Here is a 21,231-nt window from a genome sequence, read left to right as displayed (position 1 = left end):
ACCTTACTGAGAGTGTTCCCACAAATTTTGAATGAAAAGAATAAAAATTAGAAAACTAATTGAAATGTGAAATTTCCTTCATTTTCATTTCTAATACATTATACCCTGGCTTTAGAATAGTGTACTCAGTTGAGTCAGTACTGGAGAATTGTCGAGAAACTGGGGCCAGTAAAAGTACCATAACACAATAGGCTTCACAGTCTATAACTATTATAAAGCTAATTCTACAAAGTTTAAGTTCAATAAACATTGGTTAAAAATTTAAAATGCTATAAGTGCTAATTTTTGTTTCTGCATAATTTAACAGATTTTATGTTGATGTATAACTGTTGCGTAATTTTATAAATGTTAATATTCGGGTTGTTTTACCTAGAAAGTATGTATACCATTATATAGTGTATGACTATAAAAGAAAAACTCATTGAATAAAACAAATGGTGAACACAGCTTGTTTTCAATATTAGCTTTATTTTCGCCTATGTAACATGGCACGCATATAAATGATTGTCTCTTTCCCACTCTATAACTGGAGCATTTCGAACCCAGTCATTTCTAAACTTGGTAACAATGTTAATTGGTCTTATTTTTGAAACATGGCTGATGGAATATTCACTCTGGAGCTATGTCCCTAGAATTGTCAAATTTTTTACTCAAGACTGTCAACTCTACAACTTTAGCCTTCCACCATCAAACTTGGTAACTATGTCTATGGACATAAATTTATATTTTTATCATGTTTCTTCCACCTGTGTATATCTATCTATTCACATGACCTATCCACAGTGCCCACTGTACAGTTTTAGTGGCTTTGTGTTTGCTTCCAATAGGAGAGGTTACAGAGTTGTAATTCACTTAAGGAATATTTAATGTGTGTCACCCATTCCATTCACAGTCAGAACGCTATTTACAGATCCCTTATTAGTCTACAAGCCTTGGTATGGTGAACTTTTTTTAAGTTCCAAACCATTTTAGGGACTTATTAAACTGAGTATCAGTAGTAAATAAATCTTAGACCCTTACTGTGATCTTCATGTGGAACTTATTCCCTGCATGTTGCCATGGATCTCAAGACGTGGTTTATTATATCATGGCAAAAGTGGCTTAAGATTCAGACCTTCAGGTACTTAAAGCCTATGAATAACAAAACTAAATACAGGTGTGCGTAAAATCTCAAACGACTCTGACCAAATCCAAATTGTTTTAAATTAAAATCCCCTTGTATATTTGTACTGTCTTTATATGCAAAGAAATTTTATCCAAAGACTTACTCTAAAAAATTGGAACTCATTACAAATTTGGACATAATGACTGATAAAAATGTTAAAATGTGTGAGAATTATAACTCATCCACCCATGGTTGCAAAGCTTTCTCTTCATATATTTTGATCTCTACAAATTGATATTGTCCTTAAATATTACTCAAACTACCGGTAGGAATTTATCAAAATCTGCAACACATGGTTGTATATTTATTCTCCTTAGTTTGTCCCATTTGCTCATTTCTTATGATTTGACTCCAAGATAACATTTCTTCAAACATGCTCCTATAAATAATTTCTTATGCTTTCACTAAAAGATGACATTTCTTTAAACATGCTTCTATTTATAATTTCTGATGCTTTTACTCTAAGGTAACATTCTTCCAAATTGCTCCCATTTTTTCTTAAATGCTTTCCGTTTCTTAAAACATGCTTCTGTTTAGGGATACCTGTTTTCCCATGTGGTGTCTCGAAAACAACATTTCTAGTTCTATATAAAATTACAGTCATTCGCTATTGAACAAATAAATCTGCTTTTGGCCTTGACCTTAACACTGCATACAACTTGATAATAAGTGCTGATAGCAATTGTGCTAAAAGTTTCATCAAAATAATTTCACTGCTGTTTGTCAATGAGCATTTTAAATGGTACCTGAAGTGTTCTATCAGTAATTATTTTTACTAAAAAGAAAATAAGAAAAACTGTTTTTATACTTTAATACTCATATAAATTATACCGTTACTACAATTATTAAAATACCATAGCAAATTAATTACCTTATCTGTATAAATGTAAAATGAGAGTACCATTAATGATAGCAATATTGAACCCAGCTCAAACTCCACGGGCGGGAAGGCATTTTTGGTATTATATTCCACATTCTAATAAACTTACAATCTGTAATAAACTTTTACAATCTGTACTTCATGACAAAGAAATGCCATGTGGTGCTTAAGTGTAATATACTCTAAAATAAAATATCTTAAACCAACAAAAATCTGATTATAAAAAAAAAAATGGTTGCATTATTGCATAAATAGTTAATATAAATCTTGCATATCCTGTATTACTAAGCCCTATGAATACTATCATTACAGCATTGTTGACGATGTATTTTGTAAGGGTATTAAAAATGTGAAAAAGCTAATGTACTTATTACAATGGATATTAAATGTTAAATAATGAATGTAAATGACTATGGATTTAATTCTACATCATTAAAAAGCTGAATAGTTAAATACAATGACATGTATTTTGTACAAATATGATATATATCACAGATTTTTTTATAAACTCAGTTGACATAATAAGATGATAACCTTAAATTGTGGTATCGTTCATGTAAACTTAAAACAGAATATCACAGTAAGCATTATAAATAGAACTTCAAGAACTACAAAATTATACAAAAGCCTTAATAGCAGCCATCACCATAAAAGTTTAACAGCATCTGTAGAAGTTGGTATAAAATGCTAAAAGCCTAAATTATCTATGTCTAAATCATTTAATAGGAGCTATTCTAGTTAAACAAAATCTCTGTGAAAAGAATGAAAAACATATAAAAAAAGTTCACACTCACAATATAAAATCTAACTTCTCCAAGTTAAAACAGCCTCGAAATATCTGTACATTTTCTTGTTCCAGTAAACTTAAGTCCTTTACTGAGTCAAGAAGGCAATTACCATGTATGTACATGCACCTTCACTGTAAATTAAGTTGTTCAGTAACTATGGAATACATTGAAACCTATTTATGGAACAATAAGATCTGATATGTAGAATATTTAATGACAAATGAAACGTTTACATTGAGACAGATTTAACAGACCTATAACATCCAACATCCCCATTTCTAAGGCAATCAATTTTGTCCTACAATTCCAAATGCTATATAATTATTTAAGCACTTGTTTCCTCATCAGGGTTTGTAATAAAAACTGCACCAGTACTCTCTCCAATTGTCTCCTTTTCATCACTTACAACTTCATTCGTTTCTTCCTTTCCTCCATTCTCAAAATCATCTGCACAAGCATGACTTTGTGCATCAAGGCTCTCTGCTTTTGGATCAAACTCCTCATGTTCAGGTGTAACAGTGTCTGTACTATTGGATTCAAAAGACTGGAACACTTCTGTGTGTTCATTGAATGATACACGCTTTTTCATGCTGCCATTCAAGTCTTCCCTTGGTGATGTTGCTTCATTCTCATCATCATCTTTTCCACCTGTTTCACTGTGTTGAAATTCAGTACTTTCATGCAATTCTGGTTTCAAGTCAAAGGTTTCATCTCTTTTACTTTCCTTCAAAATGCCAACCAGACTTGGATCAACATCTGCAACAATTGTGACGCTCTCCTGAACATTATTATGTTCCTCATTACTATCTGGAATCACTTGGCTATGATCACTTAAACCAGTTATTTTATCTAAATGTAGATGTTCCACTTGTTCCTTCAGTTTTTCAATATCATTGCGTAGTTGTTCATCTTCTTTCTTTGCTGTGTCAGGTTCAGGTTCAGTCCTCGGAGAATCAATCTGCAGTTCATTTAAATTACCATAAGTCTTATAATGACTATGTGCTGTAACTTCTTCATCAATACCATTAACTGTTTCATTGTTACTTGCACTGCTCAAAACAGGTGGCTCAACATTTCCACTACCTTCATTATTAGCAGAAGCTTCATTTGCTTGATCAACCCTTGCATCTTCTTTGATTTTGTCCTCACTGACAGCTGTCTTCACATTTTCTTTCATACTTTCATCAGATGAAGAATCAGAGGAATCAGTCCTTGCCCTTGGCGAGTACATGAGTTCAGTTATTTTAGGTTGATGTTTCTCCTCCTCTCTTTCAATATACTTCTCTGGAAATCTTCCTCCACCTGTCAGAACATATTTCTTTGGTTCACTGCTATAATTTAAATTATTCTCATTACTGTATCTCGTTATATCCTCTTTCATCTCTTTTCTATACTTTTCTATATCCTCGTCAGAAACACCTTCCCTAATAAGCTCTGCATTCAATAGCGCTCTCTGCTCAATTTCATCCAAGTTTTTTGTAACAACATCAGCAAATATTCTCCTCTGTCTTTCAACAAGGTGCTGCGGAATTCCTTTTTCAGGAGTAAATGGGATGGAATAAGGATTAGAACCATCTACACCATCTGTGGCATAGGGGTTTGTGTTGTCTTCATTGTTCATGATGTTGTCCACTCTCTGTGGTATAATTGCCTTCCTAGGAGACTTTGCTGACCTTTTTGGGGAAGGTGGGACTCTTCCCCTTGATGGTGCAGTGGAAGGTCGCTGAAGCTGCTTTACAGTCAGTGCAGGCTGATCACTGTCACTCCGGTCACTCTCCAACCTGTATGCACTTCTTGGTCTTTCCGGTGCCTCTCCATCAAAGTCACCACCACCAAATGATTTATTAGCTTTCTCATCAAAATGCTTTATTCCAGTATCAATCCTTTTTCTCATTTTTAATTTATCCTGCACCCTCCTCTTTCCTAACTCAGGAATGATTCTCTCCAGTTCAGGATCAGATTTTGCCAGTTCTCTCTGTTTCTCAGCTGCCTTGTGTTTCTTCAATTCTATATCTAGTTCTCTCTTCTTTTTCACCCAGTCCTCATATGACATCCTAGCCTGGTTGCCCCTATCTGTTTCGCCATCATCTTCACTCTTGTTTCCTTTATCCGCATTGTTTTTCGCCGGTGTAGGGCTCTTCCCCCTCACCTCCATTCTCAGTTTAATCTTTCCTGCCACCGGTCTCTTATATATGAACTTCGTCTGTGGCGGATGCGGTTCCTGATGTAGGCTCTCAGCTTGTTTATTTTCTTCATCTATCTCTCTCTTCATGTGGATCTGTTGACGCACATGCTCAGGTGTCTCTTCTCCCTTCAGCTGGTGTTTATCAATATGGATGTCATTTGGCCTCTTAATGGGGGCAGACTGGGGTCGTATCCTCATAGCATCACCTTTGGAAAATACAACAACACATCTTTGAAACATATACTTTAAAAAACATATTCAGGTACAATACTTCTAAAATAAGTTGATGATTAGAGATCGTACCATTCTAGACTCAAGCTTTCTTTTAAGTACAGTATGAAGTACGTAGATAATGAGAGATCGTACATTCTAGACTCAAGCTTTCTTTTAAGTACAGTATGAAGTACGTAGATAATGAGAGATCGTACTATTCTAGACTCAAGCTTTCTTTTAAGTACAGTATGAAGTACGTAGATAATGAGAGATCGTACATTCTAGACTCAAGCCTTCTTTTAAGTATAGAATGAAGTACATAGATATTAAATGAGAGATAGTACCATTTTAGACTCAAGCTTTCTTTTAAGTACAGTATGAAGTACGTAGATAATGAGAGATCGTACTATTCTAGACTCAAGCTTTCTTTTAAGTACAGTATGAAGTACGTAGATAATGAGAGATCGTACTATTCTAGACTTTAGCTTTTTTTATGTACAGTATAAAGTACATAGATAATGAGAGATCGTACCAATTTAGACCTTTTTTTTAGTACAGTATTAAGTACGAAGGTAATGAGGGATAATATCATTTTTATGAAGCAGTCAAATATATATGAGTTATCAAGTCGACGATAAACCAAATATATTTAATTACGTATATTGTTTTGAAAATAGAGCCTTTGACATAATAACAGTTATCAGTTAAATATTTATCCGATGTACATGTAATGTACTATGTCTATGATCTGCATATTTTAAATGATCAGCCCAATACAACATGAAATAATTCATGTGATTCTAAAATATTTAGTTTTAATTACTATCTTGAATGTTCAACCAAAAGCATGAAAAGCATATTTTGTTTGAATTATTTCTTTATTATTTGCAATATCTTCGAACGCACTCCATGAACTACCTGTACAAGTAGTGTCCAATAACTGGAATGTTTTGTCTGTACTGTAGTTAAGTTACGCAATACCCACCAGGTAGGCTGTTGCTGCAGTTCCTCTCCTGTTCCATCTCCTGTTTCTCGCGCCGCCTCTCTTCCTGGCACTTCTTTGTCAACACCTTGTTCTTTTCCCGCATCCACACCTTCACCTGTACACAAAAACAAGGTAGTCATAAACGAGGGCTCAGCAGAAAACTGACAAAACTCTTTCTATATTTATATTGAAATATGTCCATCTTGGATTGAGCCCTCAATAACCCGATTACCTTTAAGACATACCAACTCTAAACTCATTAAACTATAAAACAAGAGGGCCATGATGGCCCTAAAACGCTCACCTAACCAAAGGGCCACAACTCTGTGATAAAGCATTAATAAAAATGTTAAAATTTAAACATATTTTTACTGATGACTATGCCTCGTTTTATATTTTTAAAGGGTCATGCAATGAAGCTACCTGTAAAGTTTCATTGAATTTGGCTTTGTAGTTTCAGAATATTTTTTAAAGCAAAACAGTGAATCGGCCATTTTGTTGTTGTTAATCAATTTCAAATCTCAATCTCAAATATTAATCTTTGAAAAGTTTTTGCATTAGGTGCTCTGAATTGTATTCCTCCGTCTGCAGATCGAGTTGGGATCTCTAATCATAGAAGTACTTGGGGTTTACCTATACGTTTATCATTATTTGTTTTATTGTTAAGTTTCCTCAAGTCAATGCATACTTTGATAAGATTTACCTTTTGCGTTATATTTTTATTTAGGATTGTTAGGATAAAAGTGAGGTTTGTGCACTTAAACTGGTTCAAATCCCCATTAAATTTACATTTTACTGATCGTTCCAAGGCGGTACCTAACAATCCTTGATAAACATACCTAGTTTTTTATATATAGTATGTATGCACCTTGCTGCTTGTGGAGTTTTGTGCTGTTCTTCCATGTTTCTTGTTTGTGATTTTATGTTGTATGTCTTTGGCGTTTACCCAGTGCCATTAAACCGGGTTTTTGTTTGAACTTTTTGCTACTGGGCTTGTTTCTGTAGCTTTTCGCATAAATATTGTTGTAGAGGGTCATGCAATGAAGCTTTCTGTAAAGTTTAATTGAATTTGGAGTGGTAGTTTTAGAGGAGATGTTTTTTTAAAGCAAAACAGGAAGTTGGCCATTTTGTTGATGTTGTTGGTGTTGTTGTTGATCAATCGTGACCCCTTGTTGAATTTTTGTATAGGGTCACCCAAGGAAGATTCCTGTAAAGTTTCATTGAACTTGGAGTGGTAGTTTCAGAGGAGATGTTTTTTTAAAGCAAAACAGGAAGTCAGCCATTTTGTTGTTGATGCTATTGTTGTTGTTGTTGCTCAAACTTGACCCCTTGTTGTATTTTTGTAAAGGGTCTTGCAAGGAAGCTTCCTGTAAAGTTTCATTGAATTTGGACTGGTAGTTTCAGAGGAGATGCTTTTTATAGCAAAACAGGAAGTCAGCCATTTTGTTGTTGTTGTTGTTAATCAATCGTGACCCCTTGTTGTATTTTTGTAGAGGGACACCCAAGGAAGCTTCCTAGTTAGTTTCAGAGGCGATTTTTTTTAAGTCATTGTTGACGGACGGACGGAAGGATTGACTGACAGACGGACGATGGACAAAGACCGATCACAATAGCTCACCTTGAGCACTTCGTGCTCTGGTGACCTAAAAATCTTCAAAAATTGTTTGTCTACAGTGGTATGACCAAATCATCTTAACTTTTTATATGCATGTTTGTTCCTTGTTTTATTTGAAGTCATGGAGTTATGTAACCAAATTGTGTGAAGGCTGTTAACAACTACTGTAGGAAGTATTAAGTCAATTAATTGAAGGGTATAGAAGTAATTAAAGAAAATCCAAACTTGCCCTTAAACTTTTACCAGACACAATGTGCCCTTTTTAATTTCTCCATTCTTCGGATGTTTAGAAGAATAAAATCCTTTAACTTAAAAAAAAGGTGTTGTGTTTAGTCATAAACAAAATTATTTAACTGCAGGAGCAAAAAACAACAATCCTGGAATGTTTAAGCAGTTACAGTTAAACTTTTTTTAGGACATGATCATGATCAAAGGGTAACACAGATGATTGGAGTATTGGGCTGGATTTCATACAACCGAGGTCATAGCATGTTAGTTTTATATATAAACAGAATAACCGGTGAAATCTACAAATATTTGGGATACGTCAAACATATTTTTACCATATTATGCATATTTAACCAAACATCAATAGTTAGCAATCAAATTATCAGGGATGATAAAAGAGCCGAGTTGCCAATCCTGAAAATGTCTGCGTGGGGTTCAGGGGGCCGCTCAAGGCCCCCGATGGGTCCAGGGCAAAGCCCTGGTGGGGGGACAAGGGGGGCAAAGCCCCCCCGAAGCTTTCCGTATTTCAGGGTTTCCAATACCTTTTTTTGCCTTAGAATAGTGTTCAAGGTTACACCTTTCGGTTTGGTAGATATAATTATGTTCAACACGAGACATCCACAATCAGAACAATTATCAGCAATCTTAGCAGTGAAGTTTAACACCTTTGTCTTTAAACAAAGTTAAATTTACTTTTTTTTACCTGAAGTCACAGGCATTAGACATGTACCTGACATTTTGGTTCAGTTGTCCACTTCCCATAAAACTCAACTGACTATGATCAAATGCATGTGTATGAACAGTCTACACTGTGGGATGTTTGATTTATAATAATGAACAACATATCAATTATCATGCTTGCAAATGTTTATTGTAAAAGTGTTATTTATTCAATTTTTATGTATCATAAGAGTATTTAATCCATTTTCTGCACATTTGATGAGAATATAATGTTATTAATTATTATATATATTATTCCAAGTAATATCCAAACGGGACGTAAATGCTTTGGCAGCGTAGCCGTTGTGGACATGGTGGACTTTGACGTATTCTGGTCCCCAAGCCAGATTTTTTTTCCACTCATGGTGTTACATGAGTCCAGTAGTACACAAACTAGATTTCCCAAGGCAAAGTCTCTCAAACAGGCTTTCAAATTCTATGAAAAATGATTCAGAATCAGCCCTTGTGAATTTTAAGGAGGCCAAATGTCTCAACACTATTTCTTTCTCTATAGCAGAAAAATAGCTGCAACAGTTTTCTCATTGTTTGTGTTTGTTGACTTGTCTAAGTTGAAACAAAACCGAGTTTCACGTAACTCCTCCACATGTTCATCATTGAAATGGCTAGCCACTCCGTAAGTCATCTTGTATGATGCTGTACACCTTTGAAGTTTTAATTCGCTGAGAGCTTTTGTATCTTTGGCAAGTGTCTTAACTTCTCTTAAGTAAGACTCACTACTGCGGTGCCAGGGAGCATGTTCAGCCATAAATCCAAGTATCGTGGCCTCTGCATTGAATTGTCAGTCATTGACAGGAACAACTGGATGCACTGGCTAAGGTGTCTGTTCATCCCTGACTTTTGGAACCATCAACATACCTGGAAATACAAATTATAACTATAGAATTTAAATCTCAATCAAACTGGGTCCTCAAGAAGTTTTGTTGAACTGTCTCAAATAGAAAATAAAATGACTGCTCCTACGTAATATATATTACTACTACAAAATATTTATTCATTTTTTTTTACATTTTGAACCAACCCAATTTTCATTTGAACCTCCCATTATAGTCAACAGCCACTTCTTATTGAGAACAATGCTTCAAACATTATGAGAACAATAAAGAAACGGTTTACAGCGTAAACTTCAATCGGCCAAATAAAATTTGTAAAATAAAAATCGATTATTATTACACAATCCGAATCGGGATGTCCGAAATAATGCTACATGCGCAAAAATCATTCTCAGTTTGATCATATTCTATTAACTTAAAAGGAAACGTTTCGGGAATTTCTCTTAAAAATAAATGCCAAATATACCTTTAAAATCGACGAATCGATGTTTTTAGAAGTTGGTGGTGGTCGTTTTTTTCCAATTTTCGTTTGTTCGTCTTCTTCGTCGTCTGTCATATCCGGATACGACCATCCGGATACTGTCTTCTAGTCCCATCGGTAATTTCCGTAATCACCGGATCCTATCTTAACCAATCATATAGCTCGATTGCCAAGACGTAAATAGGTTCGTTAATTTCCGGCTTTACACTTCCGGAAAACTCACCTTTCGTACCCATATTGTTCGAACTGAGCTCGAATCGCTCCCTGTACCCCCCCCCCCCCCCAAAAAAAAATCAACGGATTTACATTGATCTCAAAATCGATCCGTGAGGCCTTAAATCCGGAATTCCGGATTAATCCGGAATTTTATCATCCCTGAAGTAATAAAAAGGTTATTTAATATGATTCAGAAAATGCCCAGTACTTTTTCAACAAAGATTTCATTTTATTGCCTAGTAACTTGAAAGTGGGATTTGTTCATGTTTTTCAAAAAATGAAAAGATAAACGTTTGAACTGTTACAATTTTGGTATTGTAAAAATGAGTTCAGCTATAATATGATGCCAAAGTTTCCCATGAAGTGTTTTGAAAGTCATTGGTAGTTAACATGTATTTTTATGTAAATCATATTTGGCATGATGGCAACAACTGACAATTTAAAACAAAACAAAACTTAAATATCTTTTTCTGCATTCTTTTAAGGACTACTCACATATTTCTGAGACTCTATCCTCTTCTCCAGTTTCTCGTTGGCCTCTTCAATAAGTTTTTCCCGTTCCTCCCTCTTTTTGCGTCGCTCCTCCTTCGCCTTTTGTCGGTAAGTCTTGTCCTTCTCCTTCAGCCACTTGCGCAGCTTCTCATTGTCCGTGTACTTTATGTGGTGATCGATGTGAGGCTTTGTTGCACGAGGGGTAGAACTTGCTGAAGACGGTTTGCTGCTTGGGTAGCTAAGTCGCTCTGAATCATCTTCTGTGTCTGATTTCTTTGATTTCAGAGTTGCTTCAATCTTTTTCTTTTTCTTCTTTTTGGTATTTTTAGCACTCGAAGGCCTATCTGCATTGATGTCAGTGCGTATTCTGTTGGTTTGTCTTAAATGCTCAGCTGTCATTACACTGCGTAGTGTTACATAGGCAGGATCATCTGCAAAACAAAAGTGTGAGATGGATTTTCTACATCTCAAATGAAAATGAAGAAAGTCTGTAAAATGTATAAACATTAGGAAGATAAAATAGCATTGAGAATAGTCTTTATCAGTACAACACACCTATTGTTTTAGGAATACATTGTTTTCATCTATTAAACATGATATTATACATATTGATTCAACTTAAAGACACTTGATCAACATTAATTATATGCACTATATCTTCACCCAAATATATTAAACCTAAAAGTAAACAACTTACAGACACTGGAGTCTTTGTCACTCTCGCCATAGTGACTGCTGGTAGATGGTTTGGCTGAGGAGGGTCGATGTGAGCGATTTCGCACATCTGCCGGAAGACTGCGTGGGATAATGGTGGCTGACGAGTGGTGACCGTGACTGGCAGCTGTGTACTGGTCGTTGAGAAGCTCCATCTGGTAGATATGGTGACGAGTCACATGACTTTTCTGGTCGACAAAGGAACACTGCATCAGTTCCTCTAGCTCACTATACTTCTGGTGAAGTTTACCTTCAAGGTAAAGATCAGGGTCTATTTGAAAAACTTTATAATTTTGTCGCTTTTTTCTTGACAATAAAGGCTTTAACTTTTTGGTTGCTTTGGTTTTGGAAGGTCTTGGTGGTTTTGTGTCACTTCTCTTGCTTTCCATCTCATCCTCTGATGAACTACTCAATGATGATGTTGACCCATCTTCAACTGGAACTCTGCGCAGGTTATCTGAACTTTCTGATTCCGACCTTCCTTTTCGATGAGCTTGTTTATCATTTACATTGGATGACTCATTATCCTTTTTTCCTTCATCATTTGATGTATATGAATCTGAACTAGAGGTACTACTGTCCCGTCTTCTTGAGTCATTTCTATTTTTATTTTCTCTGTCACTGCCTTTGTCTGAATCAAAAAAGTCGTCTGATTCAGGTTTGTCATTTTTTTCTCTTGATTCACTTGAACTAGATCTTGATCTAGACCTTGACCTATAATTCTTTTTCTTCCTTGTATATTCCTCAGATGAGGAGTAAGTGTCTGAGGAATAATTACGCGGTGACCTTGGCCTTTGACCTTTAGCAGAAGAAGCCCTTTGCTTTGCACTTTTAGCTCTTCCCCTGGAAGTACCTGGTCTACCATTCATAACTTTGTTCGCATTACTTTCAGTTCTGTTAAATTTATTATAATCTGCCGAATAAGGCCTTTGCAGCTTCTTTGTCTTTGTTGTTAACCTTTCATTGGAATTTGATCTTGACCTTGGTTTCTTCATTTTCTTTCCCTTAAAACCAGCAATGGGATTGCCCTTCTTAATCTGTGGTGTTTTCTCAGAATCCTTCATTTTGAATTCAGTAAATGATGCACTGAGACTGTTTTCCCTCACTATCTGTTGTTTATCTGTATCGTAGAACTCAGGTGACCCACTGCCGTCAGTATTCTCGTCTCTAGGGTCGGGTATTACAACATTTGGCTGCGCCTGAGCCCTTTTCTCCTCCTCCTGGATAACAGATTCAAGAAGGTTCAAACTGCGGGGCCGAGGGGGCAAGCCAGGGTCACTCATCTCATGATCCTGAAATACAACCACAAAGTTAAAGGTCATAATATAAAGCATTCCTGGGTAATCATGTCTGCAGTAATTTCCCCTTCAATCATCCATTTTCGAAATCAGTGTCTGTTACACGTCCAATTTAATCAATTTCTTACCTTGCTTTGCATGGTTCCAGAAGATTCAACTAATTTGATTGTTCCCAACACTCTAGTCTCAATAGGCATTTGCTGCTTTAGTATCATTGGATCAATTTAATCAAATTCATCAATCTATCCCGGAGTCCAAGGTAATAATACTTGAATTTTATCAAATGACTATTTTGGCTTTGTTTGCAAATGAAAATGGTATGATTGATCATTTTGATTTGTGTAAGGCACATATTGGATAAATAAAGAAAATATTGAGCAAGCCATAAATGGGTTCGCTAACTTTTTCTTAACCAAACAAATAACAATTCACTTAGTTTGCTTCAATTCATACCTTAAAGACTTTCCATCACATTCGTTACAAAATAATATGTTTTTTGGCAGACATTATGCTTGTCTAGACTTAACTTTTTTCAGTTATCAAAATCAAACTTGAGAACGTATTTAAGCTAATTGAAATAAGCCTTTTATGCTTGAGAAGTTTCAAGAAACTAGGGCCTGATGTTTACTTTTCAAACAGTTTTCAAAATTGCAGTGACTGGCACAATAACAACGGAATATGATTAACTTCAGATGTTATAAAACTATTTACTTTAATTACAAGGCAAACAAAACAGATATTTGATACATCACAGAAACCTTGACAGATTGTTCAAAGCTGTTGGATCAATACACAGTAAACAAAACTGCCTTTTGTTCATAAGTAATCAATTATTAATTAAGTGCATTATTGCTTATTTTTCATTCTTGAAACCCAATAGGGTAATCTTTAGGATAGAATGTACTACCGCAATAGCCTACAAACCCTTCTGCATTTATGTAGCACTATCTAAATCTTAAAGGTGCACAACATCGATAGGTCGATTCAATTTTATTTTGTTTTTATTTTAATGCATTATCATTTTAAAATCATTTGACTTTAAAGATCAAAACAAAATGGCATATGAATTGTGTACAGATAAAATAGATTAGCCTTTGAATTAATAGCTATGTAGCCACAAATCCACAAAATATTGCTTTTTTTACATCAACCTATGTTGTGCGCCATTAAATAACAGTCATCAAACAGACAAAGACTTAAATAAAGAATTTTAACTACCAGTTCTACTTTCTTATACAAAGACAGACTCTATGGTGGTCTAGCTTCAAGAGCATTGTCTACAAACTGCAAGAACTTAACCATCCTTGTCTGTACACAATGAGTCTATAAAGTTGTTTCAGTACCCATGTAGACAATCAAAATACTGGCGACCTACAGTATTTAAATTGTAAAAATGATATTATTTAACTAGGAAGGTGTTTATCAGACAGTTTAATCACCTGGAATTTGGTCTCATCGATCTATCATTTTAGGATCAGAATATTTATAGACAGGATATATTAATATGCTCATTAACTATATTATGCATACTGCATGAGGTCTGAACTTCAGTGTGACCTTGATCTTTCTGCAAAGTTAACATTTTGTACTGAAAAAGCAGACAGATTTATATCAAAGTCTTGTATTATAAACATAAAATATGTGCATGTGACCTTTGAAACTTGTATATGACATGTCTTCTCAGCGCACACCATCACTGTATATTTTTGTGTTAAGTTATTTAAATTCCCTGTCCAAGACAGCCTTGTCATGAAACACTTTAGTTAGTGAATGAATGTATGCTTTGACCTCTAAATGTGACCTTGATATATAAACTATAGACTGTAGTATTGTTACCAAAGCACAAGTCATTAATTTAAAACCAATATTATTCAGAATCCCACAGTCACATCAAATATCATTATCAGTATTTAAATTCCCAATAAAAGTTGTTGTTTTTTTACATACATATGTATATATAAGTATGGCTAAGTCTGTAGTTGCATACGCATGTATAGTTATCTCAATGTGAATATCAGTCAAATTCTTAATGGCAGATTACTGCAGAGAATTTAACATGCATTGAAGCAAATGTGTTATTTGAAAACTTTGTGTTATGACCATTAAAATGGCCCTTGTGAACAGAAACATAGTTTATTCTTAGGTAACATTTCTGAAGTTTCATTGATTTATCAAAGGAACAGCATGACTCAAGTGATTAAATTGAGTTGAAATCTAGACTAGCTGGCCCTTGTGAACAGAAACATAGTTTATTCTTAGGTAACATTTCTGAAGTTTCATTGATTTATCAAAGGAACAGCTTGACTCAAGTGATTAAATTGAGTTGAAATCTGGACTTCAGCTAGAAATGCTAAGTTATTTGAAAGCAACTTAGCATTTCTATTTTCTGAAGCTTTGAATGTTCATGGCTTTGAATAAGTTCAGAAAGAAACAGTGAAACAGCTAGATGCCTTTCCAAATCAAATAAAACCAATGCAGCATTCGGCAATTTGGCATTTATTCTTACAAAAGTTTTAAATATCACCAGGAAATAAGTATTTAAGAGTTGCAGTCATAAACCTGCATCCATTTATGTACAGATAGTTTTGATTTAACAACAAGTGACCAATTAAATTGTAGCTTTGTTTTATGTTCGCATGAATGGCAAGATGACAAATGTAACTCTTTAAAGTGCTGAAACTCTGCCTAAAGCCTCTGCATGGGGAGTACAAATGACCATCCCTTAGGTGCAAAATGACTTTCCAAACAGCAGCCAACAGATTGGTCTGGCCCAAACTGTTAGCTCAAGTTTTTATATAGCAACAAATTATTCCTTTTAAAACCATGCTTCCCTTATATTATTGATACAAGTAAAAACAAATATATGTGGCCTATTTCAAAACACTAGCATTCCTGTATACATACTAAAAAGATAAAGTATATAATTGTAAAGTTACCATTGTAAATTAACTGTAAAAATCAAGAAGGAACACTGTTAGACATGGGTTTTTTCATGCAAATCATACCGTTTAAATAATTATCAATTAACCTACCCATTAAATTTGGGTAAATAAACACATGGAACAAATCCAACAACTGCTTATCCTGATATCACATTCCTTGGATTAAGAGGCACACCGGTACACAAATTAACAGAATGCAACTAGACCTGGCACGTTTTTGAGAATATTTTTCTTGAAATCTAGTCGAAAAGGCAATATTAACATACGACACAAGTGATACAACATAAATGAACACTATTTTACCGATCTAATATACTACCTTAATTGATGCTTTATCCTGGATACGTGAATCATGAAAATACACACTGTTTTTCTGTTATGACAATGTACATACTTCCATGTTGTTTACAGTGCTCCCAGGAGAGCACCGGTTGGCTGTTCCCTTCAAAACCTACTCCCTCCCCCTCGGACACTTTGATCAATATTTCGATCCAAAATAAGAATAGTTTATGAAAGAAAGCTATGTAGTTGTGTCGAGTTAACTATTATCGATCTTAATCAATATCCAAAATGGAATGACATGTCTAAAGAATGGAAATTCTGACAATCATAATGTCGTTGGAAGAGCTGTCTATATTGATTTGACAGTCTCGCGGGATCACATGCTGTTATGGAGACGTTTACACTGTTTCAAAATGGCGGACCAAAGCTGTCAAAAATAAATTTCCATTAAAAATGTTACATTATTATAAATTGTGAATGCAAAACGTACGTATATATTACCATTCGAATATTTTAATACTTTTATTAAAACAAATACCGTAATATGACAATAAGGACTTGGTTATCAAATGAGACCATAACATGGTTGAAACAGGTGCCCCAATTATAAAAGATTAACACTGGTTGATTAACACAAAGACAACATGACATACTGATTAAGATATATATGAGAGTCCTTGTTACAATTAAGTCAATGACAAAGACTTTTGTCGAGGTCATCATTGTCCATTAAACATGTGTGACAGCTTTGAGTACAGGTTAAGCTGGAAATACAGGTTCATCATTTTACATGTACATGTATGTATCATTAGCTCAGTTGGTAGACGTGCAAGGAAGGGATCATATGTTCAATCCCTTGTCAGGTTACTTACTGTTCTACGCATGTGACAAATGTCTTTTGACAAAAATCAAGGAAAATCATTAGTGATGTCACAATAATGGTTTGTATGTACATTATTAAATAAGTGCTAAAATTTTCCATTAAAACATAAATTTCCCCTGATTTCAGTTGCTATGTTGACAGCCAACATGCCAACGATAGAGGAAAGGGAAAACCTCATGAAACCCCAGGACGTCCACCATCCTGGATTTCACCCTCGTCCCATACAACGGCTGGCCGTAAGGAAACCACCAAAGACCATGCTCAACATTGAATGTAACCATTATCTTCGTTCAAACACTGAAACGTTTGCACATGGTCATCCAACTGTTGAGTATAAACTATGGCTGGAGGCTGGGAAGCATGATGCTCCTTTTCCTCAGAGGCCAGATGAAAGTTTTAATGCAAATGTCTGGAGAAACTTTCGAAGGCAGTATGGTTTCCATACAAGTGCTGGCGGCAAAATGTCAGACATTATAGCAGCAATGTATCCGCTTAATATTCCCTCCCCCTCTAAAGTAGGTCAACAAACATTTGAAAAGTACATCAGAGAAACCAGACTGTTCAATGATGATAAATTCAAGTCAATGGCAATGTCAAGAACTAAGGCAGACTTAGAGGAGTTCAGAAAACTGAGGATCAAAAGTATGAGTAGGAATCCCCCAATAGATGAACAAGGTATGGTTCACATTTTTTTTTTGAATTCGAAATGCCAATTTGGCAGCACTAAACTTAATATTTTACATTTTGATGTTAACATCTTTAAATAATTGTATAACTTAAACATCTATGAAAAATATAATATGCAATTAATATGTATAGCATACATCACTTTAAATATTTAGGCATATTTTTTAGATCGATATGGCAATATTTTATTTGAACGTCATTTTTATTTGTTACTGTAATATAAATGCATGCCTGTACTGTTTCATGTACAAGTACAATGCTGTAACAATTTGGTTCATTATCTTTTGTAATAAATTTCATAAACTTCCATAAAAAGCATTGTGTTTGCCTTACTAACACTTGGTTCTAGAAGAATTCTATGGCTTATAATTATCTAATCTGTATCAAAATGCCTGCCTTAAATGATAAAATTATACTTAGGACCTTTGTATTTTATGTTTCCACTTGATCTCCTTCAGGTCATATTCTACCACCTGAGAATTTCAAGAAGTATGAACCCCACTTGATAAAGCCTGTTGAGCGCCCGCCCACTCCTCCACCCCCAAACCAGAAGACGGACTCTCTTGGTCAGCGATACGTACCAAAGTCCCGACCCCACCTGTGGAAGCTGTCATACAAGATTAACAACCCAGAGTATGACTCTGTTAAGAAGGAGATCAGAAAGAGAAAGGAGCTTGAAGGCCGGATGAAGGAGAGAGAGCGCCAGAGTCCTGGTCACCAGATTGGCCAGATAGCCCCCTCCCCTGTCAACCCTCCAGCCTCTGTCACTTGAATAGAATACTTGATAATGATATAATATGTGGTCTGTGGTTCTTATCATGACTGTGTGAAGTGGTTTAACATACCTAAGGAAGTGATATGATTTTACTAAAACAGAACCTGTTGACAACTTTCAGTATTTGCCATGACAGTAAATAGTATGAAACTCTAAGGAAATTCTTTGTTTCTGAATGGTGAACAGCATTTATATTTTCTGTAAGATCTTGTAAATAATAACAGCTCTCAAGTTTGAAACATAGTATTCTGTTTTCTGATTCTCATGTTAACCTTTTTGTGATACTTTAAGTGAATGGGCATTCACTGCTGAACTACTCTTTATAACTGATAATTGAATTCCATTAAAGGCTGGATAATTTAACAAGCTCTTTTCTGCCCAGTACTTTGTAGAATTTCTATTCATGCTTTGAACACTCACCAGTAAGACTTTATTTAGATTTGTACACATTTAATAGAAATTGTTGTGTTCATGATCACTCTAAATAAATCATGTTTTCAGATTTTATGTATTTTATTACAATATTTTAACATACATATTTATTGTTTCAGTTATGTGTGCCTTACTTGAACTTGACCCATATAAGTGTTGATGTGACTTACACTTGTTATTGTTAATTCAATCTTTTGACACATATTTTATGTTTATTTTATAAAAAAAAAACATTCTTGCAATACAAAGTATAACATTAGTGAAATATTAATGAAGCCTTGATCTTTTCTGTGATATGTTTAGGTATGTTTTATTTTTTGTCGATGTAAATAGCTGAAATGAATAACATACCTTTTTAAATCTTTGTTTTTTATAACATTACATGTACCATTATGTTAGTTATTTTTGTTGTTGCAATTAAAACAGAAAAAAACATTTTTTTTGTTGGTCAATAAGTCAATTACTTGAATCATTGTAATTGCAACTGTGCAACATTAATACCACTGTTGGGGCAAAGCTATGCCTAACAAGCCCACCTACATGTACATCACAATGATATACAAGATGTGTCAGCAAGCAACAACAGAAACTCGCCTTGATCATTTCCATAAGAATGTCTTTATTGGTCTGACATCTGTCATGCATACAATCATGTACCTCTATATTAACAGTCAAATAATAAGAGTACATGTTAATATGTACATTTCCTGATTTCCTGAATGGTAACAATTATGTACCAAGTTTCATGAGTTTGTTAAATTCCACAGTCATGACAACAACCATAACAATACCTTAATTTCCTTCTTCAAAAAAACAAACTAGGTAAATAATAAGTACATGTTAAGTTAAAGACATTTCATTTATTTTCCCTAGGATATGCTACAAAAATGATAAGTTTGTTCAAACAAAATAATTTCGGTAACATTAATGTAACTAGCTTTTAATGACGGGCACTGGAGGAATTTCCCTGGATCCACCTTACTTACAAAATGTAACGTATTAAGAGCACTTCTGCATTTTGTGTTCATTTTTCAACTTCTGCTTGTGAAGATAATTTAATTAACCTGCCTAGCATCTAAGTTATAAAGCAAGACCATTTTATAACTGTTCAAATTATGTAAACATTGTTGATGATGAATTCATTCTTTCAGAAAAATCAGAATTTACGAAACTAACATAAAAATTTTGGTATTAACCATTGAGGATCAAAAGTATGAGTAGGAATCCCCCAATAGATGAACAAGGTATGGTTCAAAAAAAAAATTTGAATTCGAAATGCCAATTTGGCAGCACTAAACTTAATATTTTACATTTTGATGTTAACATCTTTAAATACTTGTATAACTTAAACATCTATGAAAAATATAATATGCAATTAACATGTATAGCATACATCACTTTAAATATTTAGGCATATTTTTTAGATCGATATGGCAATATTTTATTTGAACGTCATTTTTATTTGTTACTGTAATATAAAGGCATGCCTGTACTGTTTCATGTACAAGTACAATGCTGTAACAATTTGGTTCATTATCTTTTGTAATAAATTTCATAAACTTCCATAAAAAGCATTGTGTTTGCCTTACTAACACTTGGTTCTAGAAGAATTCTATGGCTTATAATTATCTGATCTGTATCAAAATGCCTGCCTTAAATGATAAAATTATACTTAGGACCTTTGTATTTTATGTTTCCACTTGATCTCCTTCAGGTCATATTCTACCACCTGAGAATTTCAAGAAGTATGAACCCCACTTGATAAAGCCTGTTGAGCGCCCGCCCACTCCTCCACCCCCAAACCAGAAGACGGACTCTCTTGGTCAGCGATACGTACCAAAGTCCCGACCCCACCTGTGGAAGCTGTCATACAAGATTAACAACCCAGAGTATGACTCTGTTAAGAAGGAGATCAGAAAGAGAAAGGAGCTTGAAGGCCGGATGAAGGAGAGAGAGCGCCAGAGTCCTGGTCACCAGATTGGCCAGATAGCCCCCTCCCCTGTCAACCCTCCAGCCTCTGTCACTTGAATAGAATACTTGATAATGATATAATATGTGGTCTGTGGTTCTTATCATGACTGTGTGAAGTGGTTTAACATACCTAAGGAAGTGATATGATTTTACTAAAACAGACCCTGTTGACAACTTTCAGTATTTGCCATGACAGTAAATAGTATGAAACTCTAAGGAAATTCTTTGTTTCTGAATGGTGAACAGCATTTATATTTTCTGTAAGATCTCGTAAATAATAACAGCTCTCAAGTTTGAAACATAGTATTCTGTTTTCTGATTCTCATGTTAACCTTTTTGTGATACTTTAAGTTAATGGGTATTCACTGCTGAACTACTCTTTATAACTGATAATTGAATTCCATTAAAGGCTGGATAATTTAACAAGC

The 21,231-nt window shown here is 34.7% G+C and overlaps 2 protein-coding genes across 3 annotated transcripts; one reads left to right on the top strand and one right to left on the bottom strand.

The window, feature by feature from the left end:
* Positions 1–1,959: 1,959 nt before the first annotated feature.
* Positions 1,960–16,205, bottom strand: LOC128230484 (titin homolog). 2 transcript variants are annotated; one of them, XM_052942786.1, is made up of 5 exons: positions 16,093–16,205; positions 11,517–12,825; positions 10,823–11,250; positions 6,217–6,331; positions 1,960–5,224 (listed from the first exon to the last, which is right to left on the bottom strand). In XM_052942786.1, the coding sequence occupies exons 2-5, from the start codon at positions 12,814–12,816 to the stop codon at positions 3,159–3,161; spliced, it is 3,909 nt and encodes a 1,302-aa protein (XP_052798746.1). In that variant the 5' UTR covers positions 12,817–12,825; positions 16,093–16,205; the 3' UTR covers positions 1,960–3,158. The 2 variants fall into 2 exon arrangements, with proteins under 2 accessions (XP_052798746.1, XP_052798745.1); XM_052942785.1 differs by lacking the exon at positions 16,093–16,205 and adding an exon at positions 15,864–16,016.
* Positions 16,206–16,425: 220 nt separating this feature from the next.
* LOC128230921 (uncharacterized) lies at positions 16,426–21,012 on the top strand. Its single transcript, XM_052943348.1, has 5 exons — positions 16,426–16,541; positions 17,065–17,613; positions 18,084–18,396; positions 20,036–20,076; positions 20,547–21,012. Exons 2-5 carry the CDS (start codon positions 17,070–17,072, stop codon positions 20,858–20,860), a joined length of 1,212 nt encoding a protein of 403 aa, XP_052799308.1. The 5' UTR covers positions 16,426–16,541; positions 17,065–17,069; the 3' UTR covers positions 20,861–21,012.
* The last annotated feature ends 219 nt before the right edge of the window (positions 21,013–21,231 follow it).

This window comes from Mya arenaria, chromosome 4 (genome assembly GCF_026914265.1).
Source record: "Mya arenaria isolate MELC-2E11 chromosome 4, ASM2691426v1".
Classification (NCBI taxonomy): Eukaryota; Metazoa; Mollusca; class Bivalvia; order Myida; family Myidae; genus Mya; species Mya arenaria.
The sequence above is the reverse complement of the archived record's forward strand: the minus strand, read 5'-3'. Positions and strand labels throughout refer to the sequence as shown.